The sequence below is a fragment of the Trachypithecus francoisi genome, unplaced genomic scaffold (assembly GCF_009764315.1).
Source record: "Trachypithecus francoisi isolate TF-2019V2 unplaced genomic scaffold, Tfra_2.0 Lachesis_group21, whole genome shotgun sequence".
In the NCBI taxonomy this organism is placed as follows: domain Eukaryota; kingdom Metazoa; phylum Chordata; class Mammalia; order Primates; family Cercopithecidae; genus Trachypithecus; species Trachypithecus francoisi.
Genome location: NW_022681467.1, coordinates 8,195,590 through 8,219,749, shown reverse-complemented (window position 1 = coordinate 8,219,749; position 24,160 = coordinate 8,195,590). Strand labels below are relative to the sequence as shown.

Genomic DNA, 24,160 nt, shown 5'->3' with positions numbered 1-24,160 from the left:
GGAGCTTCATGGATAATAATTATTTACATTTCCTTTACATGGTATTCTTATAAAAAAGAAAAATGAAAACAAAAAAATGACATATAATTATGAGAAAAAAAAAGCAAAACTTGGGGGTAGATTTAAATGTCAACTTTGGGCCGGGCGCGGTGGCTCAAGCCTGTAATCCTGGCTAACACGGTGAAACCCCGTCTCTACTAAAAAATACAAAAAACTAGCCGGGCGACGTGGCGGGCGCCTGTAGTCCCAGCTACTTGGGAGGCTGAGGCAGGAGAATGGCGTAAACCCAGGAGGCGGGGCTTGCAGTGAGCTGAGATCCGGCCACTGCACTCCAGCGTGGGCGGCAGAGTGAGACTCCGTCTCAAAAAAAAAAAATAAAATAAAAAAAATAAATGTCAACTTTGGGTAACATTTCCTGATAACATTTTTCTCGGAGTCTAACTCTTTTAAATATCAGGTTTTATGTTAAAAATAGTTCCTGATCATTGTTCCTGCACATAGTTCCTGATCAAGATTTTTTCTTTTTTGAGATGGAGTCTCACTCTGTTGCCCAGGCTAGAGTGCAGTGCCATGATCTTGGCTCACTGCAACCTCCACCTCTCGGGTTCAAGCGGTTCTCCTGCCTCAGCCTCCCGAGTAGCTGGGATTACAGGCACGCGTTGCCACATTTGGCGAATTTTTGTATTTTCAGTAGAGATGGGGTTTCGCCATGTTGGCCAGGCTGGTCTTGAACTCCTGACCTCAAGTGATCTGCCTGCCTTGGCCTCCCAAAGTGCCTAGATTACAGGCATGAATCACAGTTCCCAGCAAAAAAGCTATTTGATACAAGAAATGATGATAAAATGTAAAGCTATCGGCTGTGAACCAATGGAAAGAAAAAGAAAAAACACACAATAAAAAATCAAAAGGAAATAAAGACAATAAAAGAAACAAAAAAAGTCTTTTTTTTCTGTTCATATAGTTATGTAAGATTTTGTATAGAAGTGTATCATGCATGTATGTGTAACCACATAGCCTTGGTGTGCCACTGGACCAATTTTCACAAACACCCAGTACTAGCACCCAGATCAAGAAACAGAATGGTACCAGCATCCCAAAAACCCCATTCATGCCTCTCCCAGCAAATACTCCTTCTCTTCCAATAAGGTAACCACCATGCTGACTTCTGTAAGTGGAATTTATATGAATAATACTCTTTCGTGCCTAGCTTCTTTCTTTCAATGTTATGTTTGTGAGATTCATCCACACATCACTTAGTGTGGCAACAGTTCGTTCATTCTCAAGACTGTATAGGATTTCATTGTATGAAAATATCAGAATTTACCATCCATGCTCCTGCTGATGGACATTTGGGTAGTTTCCAGTTTTTCCTGTTGTGGTTGTGTGGCTGTGAACACTGTTCCGCATGTTTCTTTGTGCACATATGCATACGGTTCTGCTGGATATACATATGGGGGTGAAGTTGCTAGATCATGGGGTATAGATGACTCCAGGTGACACTCCTACCAGGAGTGCAGAGCTGTTCCACATCTTTGCCAACACATACTATTGTCAGTTAAAGCCATTAAAAAAACAAAAAAACAGCGATTCATACATTTGTAGCAGCTGAAATAGTATTCAAAAGATCTGATGGCTCTTTTCTTCTATTCGTAATGGCAATACAGTATTGACATTTTTTTCCTCCTGATAAGTGAATCCCGAATCTAAAAGAACTTAGTCACACCAAGTATTGTGAAACAATGAAGCTCTAATTCACAGCTTGAGCAAGCACTGTTAGAAGTGCTGCTGTCAGCTGGGATGTCACCAGAAGGCCCACTCAGCTGAAAACAGACATTTTGCAAATATTTAAAGACCAGGATTCTGCGCCTCCCCCTGTCTTCTTCCCTCCCCACCCCTCAGGGTCACCGAGAGTGTCCAGGTCTTAGGACTCACAGGGGACCACTGGAGGTCACTGGCTGGAATGCTCCAGCAGGCATGATCGCCACACAGCTGACTTTGGCAAAGCCATACTATTAACTAATCCTCTCACCACCAATGAGGTAGAAGACATGTTATTATCTCAATAGTACAGAGGAGGAAACTGAGGCCCAGTAAAGTAAGAGACTGTCCCCAAGTCAAGCAGCAAATGAGCTGCTGCATGAAGGCAGAGCCTTACTTCCCACCACTTTCTGCTGCAGAACTTTGCTCACAGAGGTCCGCTTCCAATAACATCTTGCTGGAGGGTGACAGCGGCTCCTCAGCTCAAAGTGAGGAATGGAAGACTTGAAAAAGGATTTCAGAGAGACAAACTCTTTGAAATTCTGTTTTCAAGTTCACGTGTTCACAAGGGTGAACACTACTACCTCATAACGTACCTGGCAGCCACCTCTGTGTGTATCGGTTTTATTTATCCCTTTACCCTCTCTGTCTGTCTAGTCACGTCTCTCCCTTCTTGTCCTATTGTCTCCCATTTTTCTAAGTAGCTAAAATATGGAATTGGAACATTTAGAGATATACACGTTCCCCTTGTATTTATTAACTAAAGTCATGTTATGTGTCTTAAACTTTTATTAAACCAAGCAAATTTAATCTTTTGAAAACAAAACCAAAAGCCAGTTAGGTTGCCTAGCTCTGTAACTTTCTAGCTGTGGACACATTACAAAATGTGCTTCCATTTCCACACCCACCTGTAAAATGGAGACAATAACAGCATCTGCGTCATAGGGTTATCTCAAAGATGAAGTAATTTGATATAATAAACAGCTTTAAAATGTGTCCTGCACCTCAGTGTGCTGTTTGCTAACATGAAGTGATGCTTTTACCCTCGCTGTGTGGGAGAGGGCCTCAATTTTGTCTTCTACCTTGGACTAGAAGTCCTACCTGTACTTACCTCTGGGATTTTTTCAGGTGTCCCTGTCACCAGGAGTGATCAATGGCAAAGCAAGGCTTTTTCATTTACTGGGCATTAGTGATGATTCAGCAAAGAGAGGAAGTGAGAGAGGAGTTCAAGACAACCAGGACTCAGTTTCTGAAGGAGAGTTGCTGGAAGTTTCTGACAGAGAACTGAGTCTGGAATCTTCTCCTCAGCTGGGGTAGACCTACACCCACACTTAACTTTGGGAAACAGTTAATTGCTGTTTTAGTCAGTTTGGGCTGCTGTAACAAAAATACCATAGAGTATATGGTTTAAACAACAATTTATTTCTCACAGTTTTGGAGGCTGGAAAGTTCAAGATCATGGTACTGGCATGATTGAGTTCTGGTAAGGGCCCTCTTCCTGGTTTGCAGACAACAGTCTTCCAGCTGTGTCCCTACATGGTGCAGAGTGAGCACTAGTCTCTTTCTCTTCTTATAAGGGCACTAATCCCATCATAGGGCCTCCACCTTCATCACCTCATCTAACCCTAATTACTTCCCAAACACCCCACCTCCAAATAGATTCCCTTGGGGATTAGGGTTTCAACATAGGAATTTGGGGGGACACAAATGTAACGTTTACTTCTTGTCAACTATCTCCCCTTTTTTGCTATGATAATTTTGTATACCAGTCTCTTTTCCTTCCGGGCACTGACATGCTTGAGGAATGCAGGGAGGGGTACCTTGAATACATTGTTCTGACACATTCAAGATTTGTTGAAAGAATGAATGTAATAACACCAGAAAAGAGGTGATCAGCAAGTCTGAACTTTTCTTTTTTTTTTTTGAGACGGAGTCTCGCTCTGTCGCCCAGGCTGGAGTGCAGTGGCTGGATCTCAGCTCACTGCAAGCCCCGCCTCCTGGGTTTACACCATTCTCCTGCCTCAGCCTCCCGAGTAGCTGGGACTACAGGCGCCCACCATCTCGCCCGGCTAGATTTTTGTATTTTTTAGTAGAGACGGGGTTTCACCGTGTTAGCCAGGATGGTCTCGATCTCCTGACCTCATGATCCGCCCGTCTCGGCCTCCCAAAGTGCTGGGATTACAGGTTTGAGCCACCGCGCCCGGCCTCAAGTCTGAACTTTTCTTTTTGAAAATGTATTCGTGGCCAGCAAGGTGGCTCACACCTGTAATGCCAGCTCTTTGGGAGGCTGAGGCAGGTGGATCATTGAGGCCAGGAGTTCTAGATCAGCCTGACCAATATGGTGAAACCCCATCTCTACTAAAAATACAAAAATTAGCTGGGCGTGGTGGCTCAGGCCTGTAACCCCAACTATTCCAGAGGCTGAGACACAATAATCACTCGAATCTGGGAGGCAAAGATTGCAGCGAGATCACGCCAGAACACTCCAGCCTGGACAACAGAGCGATGCCCTGTCTCAATTAAAAAGAAAAAAAGTAAAGAAAAGAAAAAGAAAAAAATAATTGCTTCTCAGTTTGATGATATGTAGTCACTCTCACAAATCAGTAGTTTATGTGACAATAATCATGGAAAATATACTGCTTAGGTTTATAAATATTTAAACAGATAAACCTACTTTTTTTTTTTTTTTTTTTGCAAGACCAAGTCCCCCAACCCACTTTTTTATTTGACACAGTTAATAACGATTTCTTAAAAGTAGAATACTTTGTTTGTTTGTTTCTGGTATCCTGAAAATAAAGAAAAAAAAGAGTACATTTCAAGAAAACAAGTTGAAAAATTAGTCACAATAAAATGAAAGGTGATTGATCTAACTCCCTGATGTACATTCTAAGGACATACAGCTCTGTTGAAGGCTCACTGATTTACAGGGAAAAATATCTAGGATATACCACGAATAAAAAGAAGTCTAATATAATTTTTTAAGAGAAATATGCACATACACCCTGAATTGAATTTCTTCTCACTCCAAAGTCCATTACAGCAAGAACTCCATTTTCCATTTCAGTGGTACATCCTCTCTAGGCTGCAAAAAATGCAGAGGACAAAATGACATTTGAAAAAGGTGTCTTTAAAGATACCTTTAAGAGCAATAGTCCCCTTATGCCATTTACGCTCACATAAGAAACTGGAATAGTAAAGCACTATGAACAATGATGAATGTTGTAAAAATCCCTGGTGAGGCTGAATCAATACTGTCTATAGCCGTGTCCACTGGAGGAAGCTAGTTCTCTGTGAATTCTAGTGGGAAAGAATTATTGAATGATAAACACGTCTTCATTGTCTGCTCTATCAGATACTTAAAAGTTTCTTTGGGAGGCCTTGCCTTTTCTACCCAAGGAAGAAGTGAAAATGCGTCTTGCACAATTGCTTAACTATTCTCAACGCAAGCTTTCATTCTATCATTTATTTCCCTAGTAATGTGGGCATAAGGAATCCTGTATTACTGGTGCGGAAACTTGGGTGTAAAAGTGATCACAAAGATTACATGGGGCCAGGCGCGGTGGCTCACGCCTATAATCCCCTCGGGAGGCTGAGGCAGGAGAATCGCTTGAATCCGGTAAGGTTGCAGTGAGCCGAGATCGCGCCACTGCACTCCAGCCTGGACGACAGAGAGAGAGACAAAATAATAATAATAATAATAATCCGAGCCCGACCAGTCGCCCCACAAAGTCAAGGTGAAATCAGGTGACCGCGACTACAGCGTTTAATGGGTCCTCAAGCAAAAACTCCATGGATGGGAATCCCGCGCCTCTGAAGCTGCCCAACGAGGCGGTCTCCTGGTGGCACCTGCCCCGCCAAAGGAGCAATGAGGGGCTGCGTTTAGATGAAGCCGGTATTGAGCAAAGCTTCTGGATCAGTCAGGCGCTCAGAAGGGACGTCTGTGGGAGAGGGGTCAGACGGTACTCAGACGCCGCCCGGGGTGAGGTTGGCACTGAACTGGCTGAGGCGTGGAACCCCTCCCTCCACCCTCGTAAGGTGCCGGGGCCAGTTTGGGCCGGGACTCCTAGAATTTGAATTGGGGGTGGCCTAACGCTGTCGCCTGCGGGGTGTGCAGGAGGCCCCTAGTGAAGCCAAGTGTCCGCAGAGTCGGGGCGCCGCTCTTTGCTCGGCTCTCGATTGCTCGCGCCTGGCAGCGGCGGGCGGCGCACGCGACGGCTGGGGCTCTGCGCTCGAGGGGTCGAGCCTGGGCCGAACCGGCGGCGGCGCGCACTCTGCGGAGGCCTCTGCGCCTCCGGCGAGCCGGTGAGAGAGGCCGCGGCGGCCAGCGCGGGGATGTCGAGGAGCTCGAAGGTGGTGTTGGGCCTCTCGATGCTGCTGACGGCGGCCACTGTGGCCGGCGTACATGTGAAGCAGCAGTGGGACCAGCAGGTCGGTGTCACGTGACCGTCTCATCCGGGCCCGCGCGCGGCGGCGACCTGGGGCCTCTCGTGGTCTCTGCGGGTTCGGTTCCTCAGTTCCTCCTCGTGTCTTTTCCCCGCGGTGGCGCCCCTGCACCCCACGCGTTTGTGGCTGCAGCTGGTGGCCGCCCTGCTGGGCTCCGGGCGCTGCAGCTCCCGGCGTGCGTGTGCAACCTGGAGGTTCCGGAAGACCCGGCCGCCGGGCTTAGTGCCTTGGGAGCCCCGCGCTGAAGTGGCCTTGCTCCGCACTCGCACGGCACGCACGCTTTTGGGGTGCCCAGAGGCTCTGTTTTCAAGTCACAGTTGGCCCGCAGGGTGCGGACCTTTCCATATGTCACTTGGGCCGCTAGAAAATAGAAGGCAGGGAAGGAGTTTCTTGGGGTGCATTCTGCAAGTTACCAGCCTCTCTCCTGGCCCAAGGTTGGGGCTAAAGCGTAATGTGTTTTAAGTGCTTTTGATTTTATCCTATGTTAAGGGAGCCCCCCTCCCCATACTCGTTCTCCATGCCTTTGACCAAGATAATTTGGTGAGGTATTTGAACTTCTCTTTTAAATGAACAGTTTGCTGTGGAAACTGGAATCTGGGAACGACAGAGATAACAGCCTCCAGATTTTCTTTTTGGTACTTTTATTTCAGGGAATATCCGTGACCTGCTGATCAGCAGTGACTGACCATCTATTCTTTTCTCTCAGTTCATATTTTCTTTCTTATTCAAGTTGGCAGACCTTTAATGGCTGATTACTGTGTGGAAGCTACCTCACTAAGCACCTTGGGAATACGAAGATGAGGAAACTCCACTCTTCCAGAGTCTATGAGTGATTCACAACCGTGCTGAGAACGGGGAATTGGGTCGTTGGTGAATTTTCAGAGAACAACTTGGCAGTGATTGGGGTTGAACCTAGTTCACCAAGGGTGAAAATAATGGACAGGATGAATCAAGAGTAAACAGTCTTTTCTTGATTTGCCTACCTAGAGCTTTGGACTGTGCTGTGTGCTTTATATACAGAGATGAAGCGGATGACGTCTTTGTTCCTGGTGTTCACAGACTGTGGAAATTAGAAGAGAGGAAGCGTGTGATGATACAAGAATTTTGACGAGGAGGATGGGGATGAGATGACTTAATGAAAGGGCACAGGAGAGATCAGAGATTTGGGATTAAAATGTGCTCCTGAGGGGCTAGCTTTTGGAATAGAGGCAGAAGACTTCCGCCTCTTAGAAGGAAAACTAAAAGATGTTGATCCTGGGAAAACTTGAGATGGAGTAAAATTTAGTATGACAGATGTTGTTCTGACGTCAGTGAAGTGATTTTTGAAGGGTTTGGGTAGAGATGGATTAGAGCTTGGCTTTGGACCCTAGCTAAACATCAGATGTTCCCGGAAAGTTTTTACAGTGTGAGTAAGGTTTGGTCCCCACCCCAGACCGTTTAAACCAGAATCTCTTGGGGATGGGGAGCTGGTTCAGCAATGTTTTAAAAGCAACCCAGAGAATTTTAACACAGGTCTAAGAACCATTGTGTTACAGAGTGGAAACGTGGTTATTTGGAAGTTAGCGATGAAGAAAATGTTGACCAGGTTGAAAAGGTTGACCAGAATAACGTGTGTGTGTGTGTGTTTCTTTTTTTTCCTTTTACGTCTGGTTCTTCATTAGGGGCTTACATTGTATTAATAGCAGTGGGAAAGAGTAGGACAAATGATTTCGCACGTTGTATGTGTCAGAAGATTCAAGGAAGCAAGAAATTAAATAATGAATGTTGTTTCCTGACCGTCTACCACATACCAGGCAGTGTATTAAGCACTTTACGTATATCATCTTTAATCCTCACAGGAACCTAGCAAAAATTAAGCAGTGCTACATGAGGAGCCAGAGTTCTAGGTGTTAGGGTTGGAAGAATAAAGAGGTCTTTAGTGGTTAGAAAGGTAGTTCAGTGAGGGTCACAGGAAGGATGTATGAGGCAATCAGCATAGACCTTGAAGCCTAGAAGATAGCAAATGATGGGATGGAGAGCCAGATCATAAGCACATATGACACCTCTGAGAAGGAAGGGTAGGATCTGGGAGGCAGGTGTGGAAAGAATGATTCTGGTAAATGGTGTGGGCTTGGGAGGGTGGGTATCGGCGTGTCATGGTGTAAGAAGCACAGGACAGGAAGACCTGCGGTCCGGGGAGTGGAATAAGCACCTCCATTTTTGTCTCAGTGGGGATCTTGCCCAGGGTGCATGGTTCAAGACAGTTGGGTTTCAGTTGACTTATATCAATCCTGAGACTCCTTCAAATCCCTCATAATGAAGCTGTAGACCTGGAGGAGGTCCAGCAAGTAGGTTTTATATTAGGTGAGTTTTAAAACTAGGTAAAATAATTTGGAAAAAACCCCACAAACATACGCAGGCCCTGGGCCCCACTCCCATTAATTCTACTCTATACAGCCACTATTAAAAACTATTTATTGGCCAGGCATGGTAGCAGCACTTTGGGAGGCTGAGGCAGGCAGATCATTTGAGGTCAGGAGTTCGAGACCAGCCTGGCCAACGTGGTGAAACCCCGTCTCTACTAAAAATACAAAAAAGTTAGCCAGGCCTGGTGGCGCACGCCTGTAATCTCAGCTACTGGGGAGGCTGAGGCACAAGAATCACTTGAACTCAGAAGGTGGAGATTACAGTGAGCCGAGATCATGCCATTGTACTCCAGCCTGGGCGACAGCAAGACTCCTCAAAAAACAAACAAACAAAAAACCTATTTATTTATTTATTTGTTTGTTTAGAAATGGGGGCTTGTTCTGTCACCCAAGTGGGAGTGGAGTGGTGCAATCTCAGCTCTCTGCAGTCTGTGCCTCCAGGCTCAGGTGATCCTATCACATCAGCCTCAGGAGTAGCTGGGACCGCAGGCCCACACCACCACTCCCTGCAATTTTGTTTTTTTTGTTGTATTTTTGCTAGAGACGGGATTTTGCCATGTTGCCCAGGATGGTCTAGAATTTCTGAGCTCAAGCAGTCTGCCTGCCTTGGCCTAAGATTACAGGAGTGCTGGGATTACAGGAGTGAGCCACCACGCCTGGCCTAAAACCTGTAGAGTATTTTGTGAGCAATAAACTATAAAATGTTAGTTATTAGTAATGACTAAATTGATGTTTTTAAAAGTCTCATCTTGGGTGCCAGGTCCATGTTCTGAAATGCTGTGGTTTTTTAGTGCTTACTAAGGTAACTACCATTGATGAGCATTTATTTTTTCCTCTGGTAGTAGCATTCTTCTTCTTCTTCTTTCTGTGTTATATAATTAATTAATAATTCTGCATGATTTTTACATTTTTAACTTTACATGCTAGAAGCCAAGTTCAGATTTTAGTAATCTGCATTTTTTTCTCTTGATGTTTGTTGTTCAGCTAGGATATAGTAACTCGCCAAGTTTTTAAAGCATTACATATCAATTAAAGTTTAAAAATTTAACATTGGCCGGGCGCGGTGGCTCGTGCCTGTAATCCAGCACTTCGGGAGGCTGAGGCAGGTGGATTACTTGAGATCAGGAGTGCAAGACCAGCTTGGCTGACGTGGCGAAACCCTGTCTCTACTAAAAATGCAAAAATTAGCTGGTCATGGTGGTGCGCGCCTGTAGTCTCAGCTATTTGGTAGGCTGAGGCCGGAGAATCACTTGAACCCAGGAGGTGGACGTTGGTGGTGAGCTGAGTTCACACCACTGCACTCCAGCCTGGTTGACAGAGCGAGGCTCTTGTCTCAAAAAATAAATTAAAAAAAAAATTTAACATGGTGCCAGTTTTTTTTTTTGTTGTTGTTGTTATTTCCCATTACATTTTCTGTACTAAATGCTCAGGAATTTCTAAAAGTATGATAAGAAATCATTTCAGTAATAACATTTAGCACACTACCAAATTTATTTGATCGTTTATTACATTTTACATTTGTACAGAAAATTAAAATAGTAACTGGGTATTTGGAATCTGAAAGTTTTAAGTGTATTTTGGTAACGCTGTTATTTGGATTTGAATGGCACAAGGATGGGGACCACCTGTTCGGGATGTTACTGAAATCTGTTTCTTACGTTTTTAGAGGCTTCGTGACGGAGTTATCAGAGACATTGAGAGGCAAATTCGGAAAAAAGAAAACATTCGTCTTTTGGGAGAACAGATTATTTTGACTGAGCAACTTGAAGCAGAAAGAGAGAAGATGTTACTGGCAAAAGGATCTCAAAAATCATGACTTGAATGTGAAGTATCTATTGGACAGACAACACGAGTTTGTGTTTGTGTTGATGGAGAGTACTTTAGTAGTATCTTCATATTTTTTCTGGTCACTGTCCTTTAACACTTGATCAAATAAGGGACAGTGGATCATATATTGTAAATTACTGCTTTCAGGGTCCCTTATATCTGAATAAAGGAGTGTGGGCAGACACTCTTTGGAAGAGTCTCTGTCTGTGTGATCCTGGTAGAAGCCCTGTTAAGGTCACTGTCCAGAGCTTAGGGTTGTTACTGTGAACCACTGCTGAGCTTGTGAGAAGGAAGGGATGGATAGTAGCATCCACCTGAGTAGTCTAATCAGTCGGCATGATGACGAAGCCACGAGAACATCGACCTCAGAAGGACTGGAGGAAGGTGAAGTGGAGGGAGAGACGCTCCTGATTGTCGAATCCGAGGACCAGGCATCAGTGGACTTATCACACGACCAGAGTGGGGATTCCCTCAACAGCGATGAAGGAGACGTGTCGTGGATGGAGGAGCAGCTGTCCTACTTCTGTGACAAGTGCCAAAAATGGATACCAGCCAGTAAGGAGCTTCTCAATCCCTTTGATTTGTCAATTCCTGTGTGAAGGTTTGTTTTTCCAACCTGTGAAAGAAGCGTGAATGTGTAAAAAAGACCTAAATAAAAAGATAATTATATTTATTCCTAATCGATCAGGTATAAATTTATATAAAACATAGGCACGTTTGTACTAATGAAACTTACTGTCAACCTCTATCACATTGTTAAATTAACACTTTTGATGGTAACTCAATAAAATTGAGAAAATTGGAAATCCTGTGTTACTTAAAGAATTAGCCATGTTTTTCTGACAAGATCATAGATTTAGGCCAGTTCCAGTCCCAGTGTTGAATTCATGTTCAAGTTTATAAAAATTACTTTGTTAATATTTAACTTATGTGGAGAACTCCTCTTATTGTATACTGAAAAGAGGTTAGAATTAGCAGATTGAAGGAGTTTTTTGCCCTTTTTCTAGGACCAGTCTTTTTTCCCATTTTCCTTTTTTTTCTGCTGGCAAGAGATATATCATACACACTCCCTGATTGACTCAATCTTGAGATTTTTTTTTTCTTTTTTTTTTTTTTGAGGTGGAGTTTTGCTTTTGTTGCCCAGGATGGAGTGCGGTGGAGTGATCTCAGCTCCTGGGTTCAAGTGATTCTCCTGCCTCAGCCTCCCAAGTAGCTGGGATTATAGGCGTTGTTTTTTTTTTGAGACAGTGTTTCGCTCTTGTTACCCACACTAGAGTGCAATGACATGATCTTGGCTCACTGCAACCTCCGCCTCCTAGGTTCAAGTAATTCTTCTGCCTCAGCCTCCCGAGTAGCTGGGATTACAGGCATGTGCCACCACGCCCGGCTAATTTTGTATTTTTAGTAGAGATAGGGTTTCTCCATGTTGAGGCTGGTCTTGAACTCCTGAGACCTCAGGTGATCCACCCACCTCGGCCTCCCAAAATGTTGGGGTTATAGACATGAGCCACTGTGCTCGGCCCTAATCTTGAGATTTTCAATGGCCAGCTTCCTGGTACTTGAGGAGCGTGGCTTGCCAGCCATCACATGGTTCGTACCGAAACAGGATTTTCCCGTTAGGCAAGAGACTAGTAAAGATATACTACTTGAGGAATGCCTTTGTGTAATATAATTTGTAACCAAGTCAGAGAAATACATATATAATTGTGAAGAGGGTCATTTTCTGGCATGTGGAAATGTTTTTCTTAAAATGGGTTCAACTTCAAATTTAGTCACTGTTAACAAATTAATAGTAACATTTTCATGGGAAACGTAGAATTTACTAGTTAGATGGTTTTTGCTTCTGAGTGGTCTCTGCTTATTAATTTCAGGTTCTGCCTGAATTCTCAGTGGCTTTCCCTTTATCCTGTGAGGACAAATTTTAAACTGCCCTTTGTGGTCAGGACCTTGCTAACTGTAGCTTCGATCTCCACACAACTTTGCAGTTAGGGTGAACTTCTCATTCTTCACAAACAATTCTTATCCTTAGGGCTTTGCACAGTTTTTTTCCTCTGGAATGTGCATCTCCACAACCTCCATTCTCCCTACACACAAAGACACCCCTTTTCACCTGGCCAATTTCTAATCCTAAGCCTCCCACTAATATAGGTTGGGCCCCCCTTTTATTTACCCTCACACTGCCCTATGGTGCACATCACTTTCCACTCCTTTGGTTTTCATGTGTCACAGAGCATCAGCATCACCTGAGGGACTTTAAGAAGTGTAACTCCTAGGCTCTGCTTTAGAAATTGAATAATTTTATCTGGGCTAGAACCAAGCATATTTAGAAAACCAAGAACAACCTGGGTGATTCCAATGCACTGTGAGCATGGAGAACCACTGTGCTGTTGTGATCACCTATTTTCTATGCAGCCCTCGGGGAAGTGCAAACCTGTGAGAGCAAGCACCATTTTCTGTCTTGGACTTTGTATTCCCAGTTCCTAGCCCAGTGCCTGGTATGCAGAGGGAGCTCAAATTTTTTGAAAGAATGTGTGAAGAGACCTGCCTTTGGGAGTCAGGAATGTGACAGTTGGGAAATCCAGCAATAATACCTGCTTTTCCAGTACCTTTCTCCTAAAAGTTACTGGATCCTACAGATCTTAGTGGGCGTATACTTGGTGTTAGAAATCTTTCTTACTCCCTTCTTTTTCCATATCTTGCAATTGTGGGTTGTCTGAAGAAAATACAACTCGACATAGGAAAGGAAAATCTGGGTGATAAATGGATTAAACCTTTGGGTTACCGCTGCTCTAGATAAACCTGTGATGTGACTTTTTGTTTTTCTCCTAGGTCAGCTGAGGGAACAGCTCAGTTACCTTAAGGGTGATAATTTTTTTAGGTTTACTTGTTCGGATTGCTCAGCAGATGGCAAGGAGCAGTATGAAAGGCTGAAGCTGACATGGCAGCAAGTGAGTAAAAAGCCCTTCCCCGAGTCCATGAGGGTGGTTCCCCCAGGAGTTTGTTGGAATGAATATCTAGAAACTTAGGGATGAGCTTTTGAGTTGTTTGGAGGGGCACTTTTTATTTCGCAATGAAATTAGATACCGAATATATGGGGAAGGGAGTGAAAAATACTCGCTGTAATCCCAGCACTTTGGGTGACCGAAACGGGCAGATCACCTGAGGTCAGGACTTTGAGACCAGCCTAGTCAACATGGTGAAACCCCACCTTTATTGAAAATACAAAAATTAACTGGCTAGTGGTGGGCCCCTGTAATCCCAGCTACCTGGGAGGCTGAGGCAGGAGAATCGCTTGAACCTGTGAGGTGGAGGCTGCAGTGAGTCCAGACTGCGCCACTGTACTCCAGCTTGAGCGACAAAGTGTGACTCCTTTTCCAAAAAAAAAAAAAAGAAAAATATTCACTGCTGACTTGGCGAATTAGGCTTGAGAGGCTTGAGAATCTCATGATTTCATTTATATGTGATACCAAGCTCTGATTATAATTGAAAATGAAATTCTCATTTTCCTGGCAGCCATTTTAAGAACAATAAAACTTTTTTTAAAGTGGAAAGATGGCTACGTTGAAAATAGATTTGGAAGAAGGAAGGTGACTAATTGCAAAAACCAACATAACCCAGCTTTTCTGCATTTGAACTCGGAGATGTTTGAATTTTTGTTTGCTGAAATACTTGTTCATTTTTAACCGTCTGTAATACCAACATGCTAATCTAAGCCAGCTGTATCCTAAACAATAGCTTTTTACTGATCTCCAGGTTGTATTAAATTGTTTTGGTTTTGTTTCTATATCAATAGGTTAATGTATAATATGAATAATAATAAGGTATCAATGTATACTTTTTAGTTCAAAAACCAAATGAAGCCAGACATGGTGGCTCACATCTGTAATCCCAGCACTTTGGGAGGTGGAGGCGGCCAGATCACTTGAGCTCAGGAGACAAGCCTGGGTAACATGGTGAAACCTCGTCTCTATAAAAAACAGGCCAGGCGAGGTGGCTCGTGCCTGTAATCCCAGCACTTTGGGAGGCCGGGTGGGGCGGATCACCTGAGTTCGGGAGTTTGAGACTAGCCTGGCCAACATGGTGAAACTCCGTCTCTACTAAAAATACAAAATTAGTTGGGCGTGGTGGTGCATGCCTGTAATCCCAGCTACTTGGGAAGCTGAGGCAGGAGAATCGCTTGAACCCGGGAGGCTGAGGTTGCCATGAGCCGAGATTGCGCCACTGCACTCCAGCCTGGGCAACAAGAGTGAAAGTCCGTTTCAAAAAAAAACCAAAAAAACAAAACACAACAATACAAAAATTAGCTGAGTGTGGTGGTGGTGCACGCCTGTGGTCCCAGCTTCTCAGGAGACTGAGGTGGGAGGGTTGCTTGAGCCTGGGAGGTTGAGGCTGCAATGAGCTGTGATCGAGCCACTGCACTCCAGCCTAGGTGGTGACAGTGAGATCCTGTCTCAAAAAATAAAAAAGAATTATATATTACTCAGTTTTTATGTTCATTCATTCATTCAGCAAATCTATTTATGTATTTACGTATTTATCTATTCAGCAAATCTATTATGAACCAGGTACTGTTCTAGGCCTGAGACTACTGTGGTGAACGAGACAGCTAAGGCTCTGCCCCAAGACAGCTGACATTCTATGCTTAATTTTGATAATAAACAGATCAACAAGATAATTACCCACAGCACTTTTTACTTTGAAGGAAATAAATAGATTGGTGAGAAAGATTTTAAATTACACCATTTTAGCCACTTATGATGTTCCTTGTAAATTGTAGTTGCCTTAGCAGCCTTAGTCTATTATCTTAATTATCAGTGCTTTATTAGGACATCTGATGAAATCTGTCAGTGTTGAATTAGGAAGCCTTTTCTTTGACTTGCCTGAAAAAAATGTAAGTAGAAAATGAAGAGAAGTTTGTATTGAGGATAGAGCCTTGTGAATATTATAACTGGGACATTTTTCTCAAGTGTACATGGGATACTGTGTGTAGGCAAGATCTTATTAATAGATTATTGTGATACGTGCACACAGGTAGGTTTGTATTTGTCCTGCAAGTGGTTTCTCATAAAAGCTGTATAATGGAAGAAGAACAAATATATGTAATTTGTTATTTTCAAAAATGTGAGTTTTCTGTAGTGGGTCTTTTTTAAAAGAAGAGCTGGCTTTTGCTTATTTTGCTCAGAATATGTAATATTGGCTCACTTTGCATATTTTTTTTTTTTATTTTTAAATCTTTTTGAGACACGGTCTTGCTCTGTTGCTCAGGCTGGAGTGCAGTGGCATGATCTCAGCTCACTGCAACCTCCGTCTCCCAGGTTCAAGCAGTCCTCCTGCCTCAGCCTGTCTAGTAGCTGGGATTACAGGCACGCGCCACTATGCTTGGCTAATTTTTTGCATTTTTAGTAGAGATGGGGTTTTGCCATGTTAGCCAGGCTGGTCTTGAACTCCTGACCTCAGGTGATCCACCCACCTCGGCCTCCCAAAGTGCTGGGATTACAGGTGTGAGCCACCGTGCCCGGCCACTTTGCATATTTGATTAGACTAACATAACTTGCAAATTATTTTTTCACTTCCAAAAGACATATTGATGGTGGATACTAACCTGGTAGGGTGAAGTGATAACTTAGGTTGCATATATCTGGTTCTTAGCAAACAACTGACCAGTATTTCTAGTTGTATCTGAAAAAGCCCATCTCTTGTTGAAGACCTGAAAGAGAATCAGTTGGTCTTGAATAGACTCCATTGATGTAGCCACATTCTTAGTATATTGAAATGTGGGTTTTCTGTCTTTAAATCTTAAACTTTGAAAGATTTACCAAAGAAATATGTAGAAATGTGTGTAACACAAACAGCATTTTGTTTGTATTATAAAATACTCACAGTAAAGAGGTCTGATCTCCTGATTAAAAGGCCCCTTCCTGCCACGCTCCCTTTCTGTGTCCTTTCCTCTTCCTTGGTGACTCCTGTGAATAGCAGTTCCATACAGAGGAGAAACTTTATCAGACACTTGGGAAGAATAGGGAAGGTTTTACATTATTTTCCTGGAGACTCATTCTTACGGCACAAGTAAGGATACCATGATCGATCTTTATTTTTCTACTGTTCTTCAGCATATACTGAGTACCTGCCAGCTCTGAGCTAGGCCCTGTGGATACATTGGTCCACAAGATCAGCTTCATTACTGATGAGCTTGGTCTGGTAGCATGAGAACAGAAAACTAAACTGGTGTTCTTTTTTTTTTTTTTTTTTTTTTTTTTTGAGATGAAGTTTCACTCTTGTTGCCCAGGCTGGAGTGCAGTGGCTTACTGCAACCTCTGCCTCCTGCATTCAAATGATTCTCCTGCCTCAGCCTCACGAGTAGCTGGAACTACAGGCATGCACCACCATGCCCAGCTAATTTTTGTATTTTTAGTACAGACGGGGTTTCACCATGTTGACCAGCCTGGTCTTGAACTCCTGACCTCATGTGATTCACCCACCTCAGCCTCCCAAAGTGCTGGGATTACAGGCGTGAGCCACCATGCCTGGCCTGGGATTCATTCTTTTAGATCATAAATTCCAGGAGATGAGGAAAAACAGGTCCTTTATATATTAGTTTATAGTTTTCCCAGTAAAGATTAAGTGATAATAGAAAAAGTTATTTTCAAGTAAATATGCAAACTTTAACTTTTTAAAGTCATAAAATGTCTCAATTATACAGAAAAGTCATAGAAATAAAATAACAGATACTTTATCACTGAGATTATCAGCAAATACATGTTTCTGAGATACTCTTCTGAGAGTGGGTAAAGCTTGTTCTATGATTTTCTTAAATTATTTATTGAGCAATAATTATTTTTTAAACTTGTGAAATATGCATAACATATAGTTTACCATTTTTTAATGTACAGTTCAGTGGAATTAAGTACATTCACATTGCTGTGTAATCACCACCACCATCCGCCTTCAGAATTTTTTTATCTTTACAAAATGAAAGTCCATGCCCATTAAACACTAACTTCTCATGAATATTGATTGCTTAAAGGAAGATGTTTGTTGGCTGGTATAGACCAGATGCAGATATAACTGGAAGACATTTTAAAAAATCTGTTCATGGGGTTAATTGTTTTTTTGTTTTTTTGTTTTTTTTTTTGAGACAGAGTCTCGCTCTGTCACCCAGGCTGGAGTGCAGTGGCCAGATCTCAGCTCACTGCAAGCTCCGCCTCCCGGGTTCACGCCATTCTCCTGCCTCAGCCTCCCGAGTAGCTGGGACTACAGGCGCCGCCACCTCGCCCGGCTAGTTTTTTGTATTTTTAGTAGAGACGGGGTTTTACCGTGTTAGCCAGGATGGTCTCGATCTCCTGACCTCGTGATCCACCCGTCTCGGCCTCCCAAAGTGCTGGGATTACAGACTTGAGCCACCGCGCCCGGCCGGGTTAATTGTTTTTAAACTGTCTGCAAGTATTGCAACTTTAAGAATGGGGGAATTTGAAACTTGGTTAGTGAAGGGTCAGAATTACAGGGCCCCTTTGAGTGGTGTAGATATAGGTCTTTCCGTAAGACTATTGGGGATTTAATGCTGTGAATACAGATGTTGGGGGAATTAACTGCAATTTACTACACTCCTTACAGATACAGGATGCTCTTTATAGAAATAAGGATTAGGCTGGATGCAGTGGCTCACATCTGTAATTCCAGCACTTTGAGAGACTGAGGTGGGCGGATCACTTGAGGTCAGGAGTTCAAAACCCTGTCTCTACTGAAAATACAAAAATTAGCTAGGAGTGGTGGTGCAAATCTGAGATTCCAGCGCTCGGGAGGCTGAGGCAGGAAAATTGCTTGAACCCAGGAATCGGAGGTTGCAGTGAGCCGAGATCGCACCATCACATCCAGCCTAGGCATCACAGTGGAACTCCGTCTCAAAAAGACCAAACAAACAAACACAAAAAAAATCTATATGAGTATATGGGTATAGATTCAAAGAAAAATGTCTGAAAGGATGGGATTATTTCTTGATAGTGGATTTCAAGTGATTTTTACTTCCTCCTTTTGCTCTTTTCTGTATTACTGAAGTATTTTACAATGAATATATGTTATTTATATTTCTGGAAAATACCTCCCCATTTGGGGCCATGAATTCCTCATCTATAAAATAAGAGTAGATTAGATTAGATTAAGAGTTTGCATCCTGAGCTCTGGGGGTGTCTTGGAGCCCTCCGAGAATGGGCTGAGTGGCTGGGCCTTTCAGTTTTCTGTTTCTCCTCTAATGCTGATTTCATTTGAAGGAAGGATTTGACAGGTAAAAATGGCCGAGTCACCGAGTAGATGGCATGTAGCATTATTTTTAGTTCTCAGATTCTGAGAATCTTGTTTTTGCCCTCTAAGAGCTTAGAAAAGTGTATACAAGGGTGATTTTCAAGATACTTGATAAAGGGTAGTGCCATTGATCAGAAAATGCTGGCTGGAGTAGGCACCTGAAGGCCTCCTGTTGTCAGAAGGTAGTCTTTGATTTAGGACTGCACTGTGTAGGGTGCAGATCCTTGGGACAATGCCTGTTTATCAGCTGATTCAGGGGCAGCTCTGTTGTAGCCATCAGTTCAGCCACACAGCCCTGCGTGTGTGGCACCTAAGGATTAAATGCTTAGTTCTACACATAATTAAGTGTATTAGTGATATCTAATGAAAGTGAAAAAGGAAGTAAATTCTACCCTGGGAATATTGTAAGATACTGTCCTTCCTTTGTTCCCTCTGTTCCCCGCCATTCCTACTCAGAATATAAAACAGAAGAAACTTTTCCCCCCTCAAGATTAACATCCCTAACCGTGCTGTTCTCCCACCTCTTGTTTCAATTGTGTTTCAGGTCGTCATGTTGGCAATGTACAACTTGTCTCTAGAAGGAAGTGGACGCCAAGGTTATTTCAGGTGGAAAGAAGATATCTGCGCTTTTATTGAGAAACATTGGACTTTTTTACTAGGGAATAGGTAATGTGTTTTTAAAAAATCTTATACTTGAAGGAATATGTAAAGAATGAAGTATATAAGATTTGAGACTGCCTAGTGTAGCGTTGTTAGAGATTTATTTTAATATTTTTGAGACAGAGTCTCCCTCTGTCACCCAGGCTGGAGTGCAGTGGCGCGATCATAGCTCACTGCATCCTCAACTTCCTGGGCTCAAGTAATCCTCCTGCGTCAGCCTCCTGAGAAGCTGGGATTACAGGTGTGCACCAACATGCCTGGCTTATTTATTTACTTATTTATTTATTTATTTTTTGAGGAGAGTCTTGCTCTATCCCCCAGGCGGGAGTGCAGTGGCGCGATCTCAGCTCCCTGCAACCTCCACCTCCCGGGTTCAAGCGATTCTCCTGCCTTAGCCTCCTGAGTAGCTGGGATTACAGACACCTGCCACCATGCCTGGTTAATTTTTGTATTTTTAGTAGAGATGGGGTTTCACCATGCTGGCCAGGCTGGTCTTGAATTCCTGACTACAAGTGATCCGTCTGCCTCTGCCTCCCAAAGTGCTGGGATTACAGGCATGAGCCACTGCTCCCGGCCTTATTTTTTAATTTTTTTGTAGAGACGGGGGTCTCATGTTGTCTCAGGCTGGTCTCGAACTCCTGGGCTCAAACAGCTCTTCTGCCTCAGCCTTCCAGAGTGCTAGGATTATGGATGTGAGCCACCGTTTCTGACCTTGTTAGAGATTTAGAGTGTTTACTTGTGGCAATTACAAAGAATTTTTGAATTCCAGAGAGTGTTTTTACTTTTTTAAGATTGAAAAAACAAAAAAGAAAACTTGGCCAGGCATGGTGGCTCACGCCTGTAATCCCAGCACTTTGGGAGGCCGAGGCAGATGGATCACCTCTAGTCAGGAGTTCAAGACCAGCCTGGCCAACATGGTGAAACCTCACCTCTACTAAAATACAAAAATTAGCTGGGCATGGTGGTGCATGCCTGTAGTTGCAGCTACTCGTGAGGCTGAGGCAGGAGAATCGCTTGAACCTGGGAGGCGGAGGTTGCAGTGAGCTGAGATGGTGCCACTTTACTCCAGCCTAGGTGACTGCGCAAGACTCCGTCTCAAACAAGCAAACAAAAAAACCCCAAACACAGCAGTGCCTTCTAGGAAGACAAGAGAGGAAAAATAAGGCAGTTACTGACTGTATGTATTTAGGTTGCCCTTAGTTAATTTTTTTTTTTGAGACGGAATCTCCTTCTGTCGCCCTGGCTGGAGTGCAGTGGCGCGATCTCGGCTCACTGCAAGCTCTGCCTCCCGGATTCACGCCATTCTACTGCCTCAGCCTCCCGAGTAGCTGGGACTACAGGCGCCCACCACCATGCCCGGCTAATTTTTTGTATTTTTTGTAGAGACAGGATTTCACTGTGTTAGCCAGGATGCTCTTGATCTCCTGACCTTGTGATCCGCTGCCTCAGCCTCCCAAAGTGTTGGGACTACAGGCGTGAGCCACCGCGCCTGGTCGTTAATAGAGTTTTGTGTTACTAGTATTTGTTTTGTTAACTCAGTAGACACTTTTTTATATGTTTAACTGTTTTTCATAGTGCCTAGCAAAGTCTGGGCACATCTGCATATGGCTTGTTCATTAGTCACTGTATGTACCATTGCACTTTGAGTTTGCTGCTGTGTGCTCGCCTCAGTGGCTGCTTTGGTTCATTAGACTCGGGGATGCTGATGCACAGACCTTGCGACCGTGTGTTTTCACTAAAGGTCCACGTGGACCTGACAAGACTTTTATTGCTCTTGGGTACTTGTGAGTTTGCTACCACATTGGTGAATTTTTGTTTGAGATTCTAATTGTTAGTTGTTGTCTGAAGTCCTGTGTGAGATTCATGAATCTTACATAATGAGATTAGTTTAGACATGACAAAGTCTCTGACCACTTCAGGTCAGGGCAGGGAGTTCATGCTTTTCCTCACTCGGGACTCACTGCAGCCTCTGTTTCTTCCAGCGCTGAGGAATCACAGCTTTGTTGTGTTACTGAGATGCGGGAGGGCAGTCAGAAGGAGGGTGACCTTCTGCAGGCTGCTGTGAGAAAATGGAATAGACTCCCTACATTTTTACAAAAGGGGTTATTTTGGTTCTTGAGCTATTTAGTGGTGCTAAGAAAAGAATCGACACTATAACTGGTTCTTTCTCATAAGGAAAGGAAATCTGTTGTTTCAGTTTAATGATATAGCACTATTTATGGAACTTAATGCACCCCATTTATAAGGGATAAGAAAGGGAAAAAACTGATAAAATTGGATCTTGGAAGGTTTTCATGATCTTCGAGTGCTGTTCTATTTAGTGAGTTGTCTCCTGGAAGAAACTGGATTTAGATTGCCTGTTTTTAAGGATATTGCTGGAGTTTAACAGAAGTTGTTTAGTTGCTTCATTTGTTCATTTCTAGAGCATGTTTTGAGAGGAATCAGCTGAGCCTTATTTCTTTTTAACATGCCAATGAAAGGCATTAATTACTCTCCAATTTCTGTGTAGCGTAACTGTTATCTAGTGTGTTGGCCATATTGGTATATCACCGGATTTATTAATTTGATCTTCCTATTTAAATCAAGTCACTTAAAAAAATACATTAATTTTAAAAGAAACTTAACATCATCATGGTAAGTGGGAAACCTATATAAATTGTCGTAAATAGAATGTAACAATAAAAAATAAAACTGCTGTTAAATTGTAGCTGGATCCCATGGCATATAATGGCAAGCCATGGCTTTCTTTTCCAGTCAAAAAGGGAGGCTACAAGTGTTAATGAGAATTTAAAGCAGTAAACTTCTCTTGATCTAACCAGAAGAAGCAAAAGAGAATTAGAAATCACTCTGATTCTTGCCACCCGGTTTCATGCTGTAGTGCTACTCTTCACTTTGGGAACTCCACTTGAAACATCAGTGATTGGAAAATCCCCTGAAGCCACTACCCCTGGGTAGTTACCACTTGCTCAGATATCTCTGTGTATGTTAACAAGATAACCATACCCCAGAGAAACTGTTTATAAAGAGCATTTATGTTTAAGGTACACTTTTTTTCATAGCTACTAAAGATTTTCATTCTGTTATCCATAGGACATACTTTATTTATTTATGTATTTACTTACTTATTTTTTTGAGACGGAGTCCTGCTCTGTCGTCCAGGCTGGAGTGCAGTGGCGCAATCTCAGCTCACTGCAACCTCCACCTCCCAGGTTCAAGCAATTCTCCCGTCTCAGCCTGCGGAGTAGCTGGGACAAGAGGCACACCCGACCATGGCCGACTAATTTTTGTATTTTTAGTAGGGACAGGGTTTCACCATATTGGTCAGGCTGGTCTTGAACTCCTGACCTCAGGTAATCCACCCGCCTGCCACCGAAAGTGCTGAGATTACAGGCATGAACTACTACACCTGGCCAAGACATACCTTAAATTCTTAAAACTTGTAACCATTTCTTATTTGTCACAAGATCGAGAAGAATAGTATACAGTGTAATGAAGTTCTAAATTTTCTTTCGGATGTTTACAGGTTTCTCTTTTATATCTTTAATATGTTATTAAAGTTTAAATGTAGAAAGGTGTTTTTTTTTTTTTTTTAGTACTAACCTAAATAATTTTCTGTACCATTGTAGAAACAAGTTAGTATATGAAAACTTAATTATTACTAAATAATTGCCTAATATTTGTTCATTTAATCTGCTTTTAGTCCTAGCCTTGAATTCTTCCAGAAGGTATAGTTTTGATTAGTGAAGAATAGCTTGAATATTTTCTTCTATTACCATATTTTACTGATTTTAAGATACATAATTTTGCAAATTTTGACATCTCTGACAGCTAGATACATCTTAAGGTTACTGATATGTCATAATTTAATTGGTAGTTAGCTCCTATTTGTACATAAAATGGTGTATCTTAAAGTTAATGGATCTTAGAATTGATGAAATATGATAGAACGCATTCGTAATATCTATACTTCAATCAACTTTATGAGGAGGATTCTGGGAAGGTGGCAGATATGAAGCATCTACCTTCCTGCCTAGACAGCAGTTGCGCTGGCAGAATCAGACTGATGGAACTATTTTGGAACTCTGGAGTCTAATAAAGGCTGGCAGTTTCCAAGGGAAGGCATAGACAGTAGATTGTGGTTAATACCGGTCAATTTTAGTTCTTAATGCAGTAGCAGCTACTCATCCGCCTTCTCCAACCACTAGGGAGAAAGCTGTGTGTGTGTTCCTGGAGTGGCACACAGCTTGTAGCATCCAGGGTGGGCAAAAATAAGCCTGTTTTCCAAATATTGGGTATTTGTGCTCTGATCAGTGATTGCTGCTTCTAATCATAGAGGGGCAAAGAGATGGCAGCCATTGTTGTTATAACTCCCCCCATTGCAAAAATGGGTAAAGGAATTTAATAGACATTCCTTGAAAGATATAAAAATGGCCAATGAGCACATCAAAAGCTGCTCAACATCACTAATCATTAGGGAAATACAAATCAAATCTACTAACATGATACCACCTCATGCCTCTTAGGATGACAATTATAAAAAAAAAAAAAACAGAAAATAACAACTGTGGGCAAGAATGTGGAGAAATATGAACTCTTTTGCAGTGTTGGTGGGAATGTAAAATTGTACAATCATTGTGGAAAATGGTCTGGTGTTTCCTCAAATAGTTAAAAATATAATGATCATATGATCAGGCAATTTCACTTCTGGGTATATACTCAAAAGGATTGAAAGCAGGGTCTCAGAGATACTTGTGTCTCCATGTTTTTAGCAG

General features: G+C 42.8%; 2 protein-coding genes across 3 annotated transcripts in view; both read left to right on the top strand.

Annotated features, from left to right (window-relative positions):
* Nucleotides 1-5,979: 5,979 nt before the first annotated feature.
* Nucleotides 5,980-19,395, top strand: LOC117068417 (protein PET117 homolog, mitochondrial). Of its 2 annotated transcripts, XR_004431114.1 has the most exons (4): nucleotides 5,980-6,186; nucleotides 10,273-10,988; nucleotides 13,263-13,381; nucleotides 19,273-19,395. XR_004431114.1 is itself a non-coding variant. In XM_033185527.1 (2 exons), the coding sequence occupies exons 1-2, from the start codon at nucleotides 6,091-6,093 to the stop codon at nucleotides 10,420-10,422; spliced, it is 246 nt and encodes an 81-aa protein (XP_033041418.1). In that variant the 5' UTR covers nucleotides 5,980-6,090; the 3' UTR covers nucleotides 10,423-11,239. The 2 variants fall into 2 exon arrangements, 1 of the variants encoding a protein (XP_033041418.1); XM_033185527.1 differs by lacking the exons at nucleotides 13,263-13,381; nucleotides 19,273-19,395 and having other exon boundaries at nucleotides 10,273-11,239.
* Nucleotides 10,644-24,160, top strand: part of KAT14 (lysine acetyltransferase 14) — a 45,471-nt gene continuing 31,954 nt past the window's right edge. Inside the window, exons 1-3 of the mRNA XM_033185526.1 lie at nucleotides 10,644-10,988; nucleotides 13,263-13,381; nucleotides 19,273-19,394. Coding sequence (XP_033041417.1) covers nucleotides 10,730-10,988; nucleotides 13,263-13,381; nucleotides 19,273-19,394 — 500 coding nt within the window. The 5' untranslated portion in view covers nucleotides 10,644-10,729. The remainder of the gene's footprint in view (nucleotides 10,989-13,262; nucleotides 13,382-19,272; nucleotides 19,395-24,160) is intronic.

Bases quoted from the DNA above. Each gene is read 5' to 3' on its own strand.
- LOC117068417 (XM_033185527.1), top strand. From the start codon at position 6,091: ATGTCGAGGAGCTCGAAGGTGGTGTTGGGCCTCTCGATGCTGCTGACG. The intron at 6,187-10,272 runs GTCGGTGTCACG...TTACGTTTTTAG, and splicing joins AGCAGCAGTGGGACCAGCAG to AGGCTTCGTGACGGAGTTAT.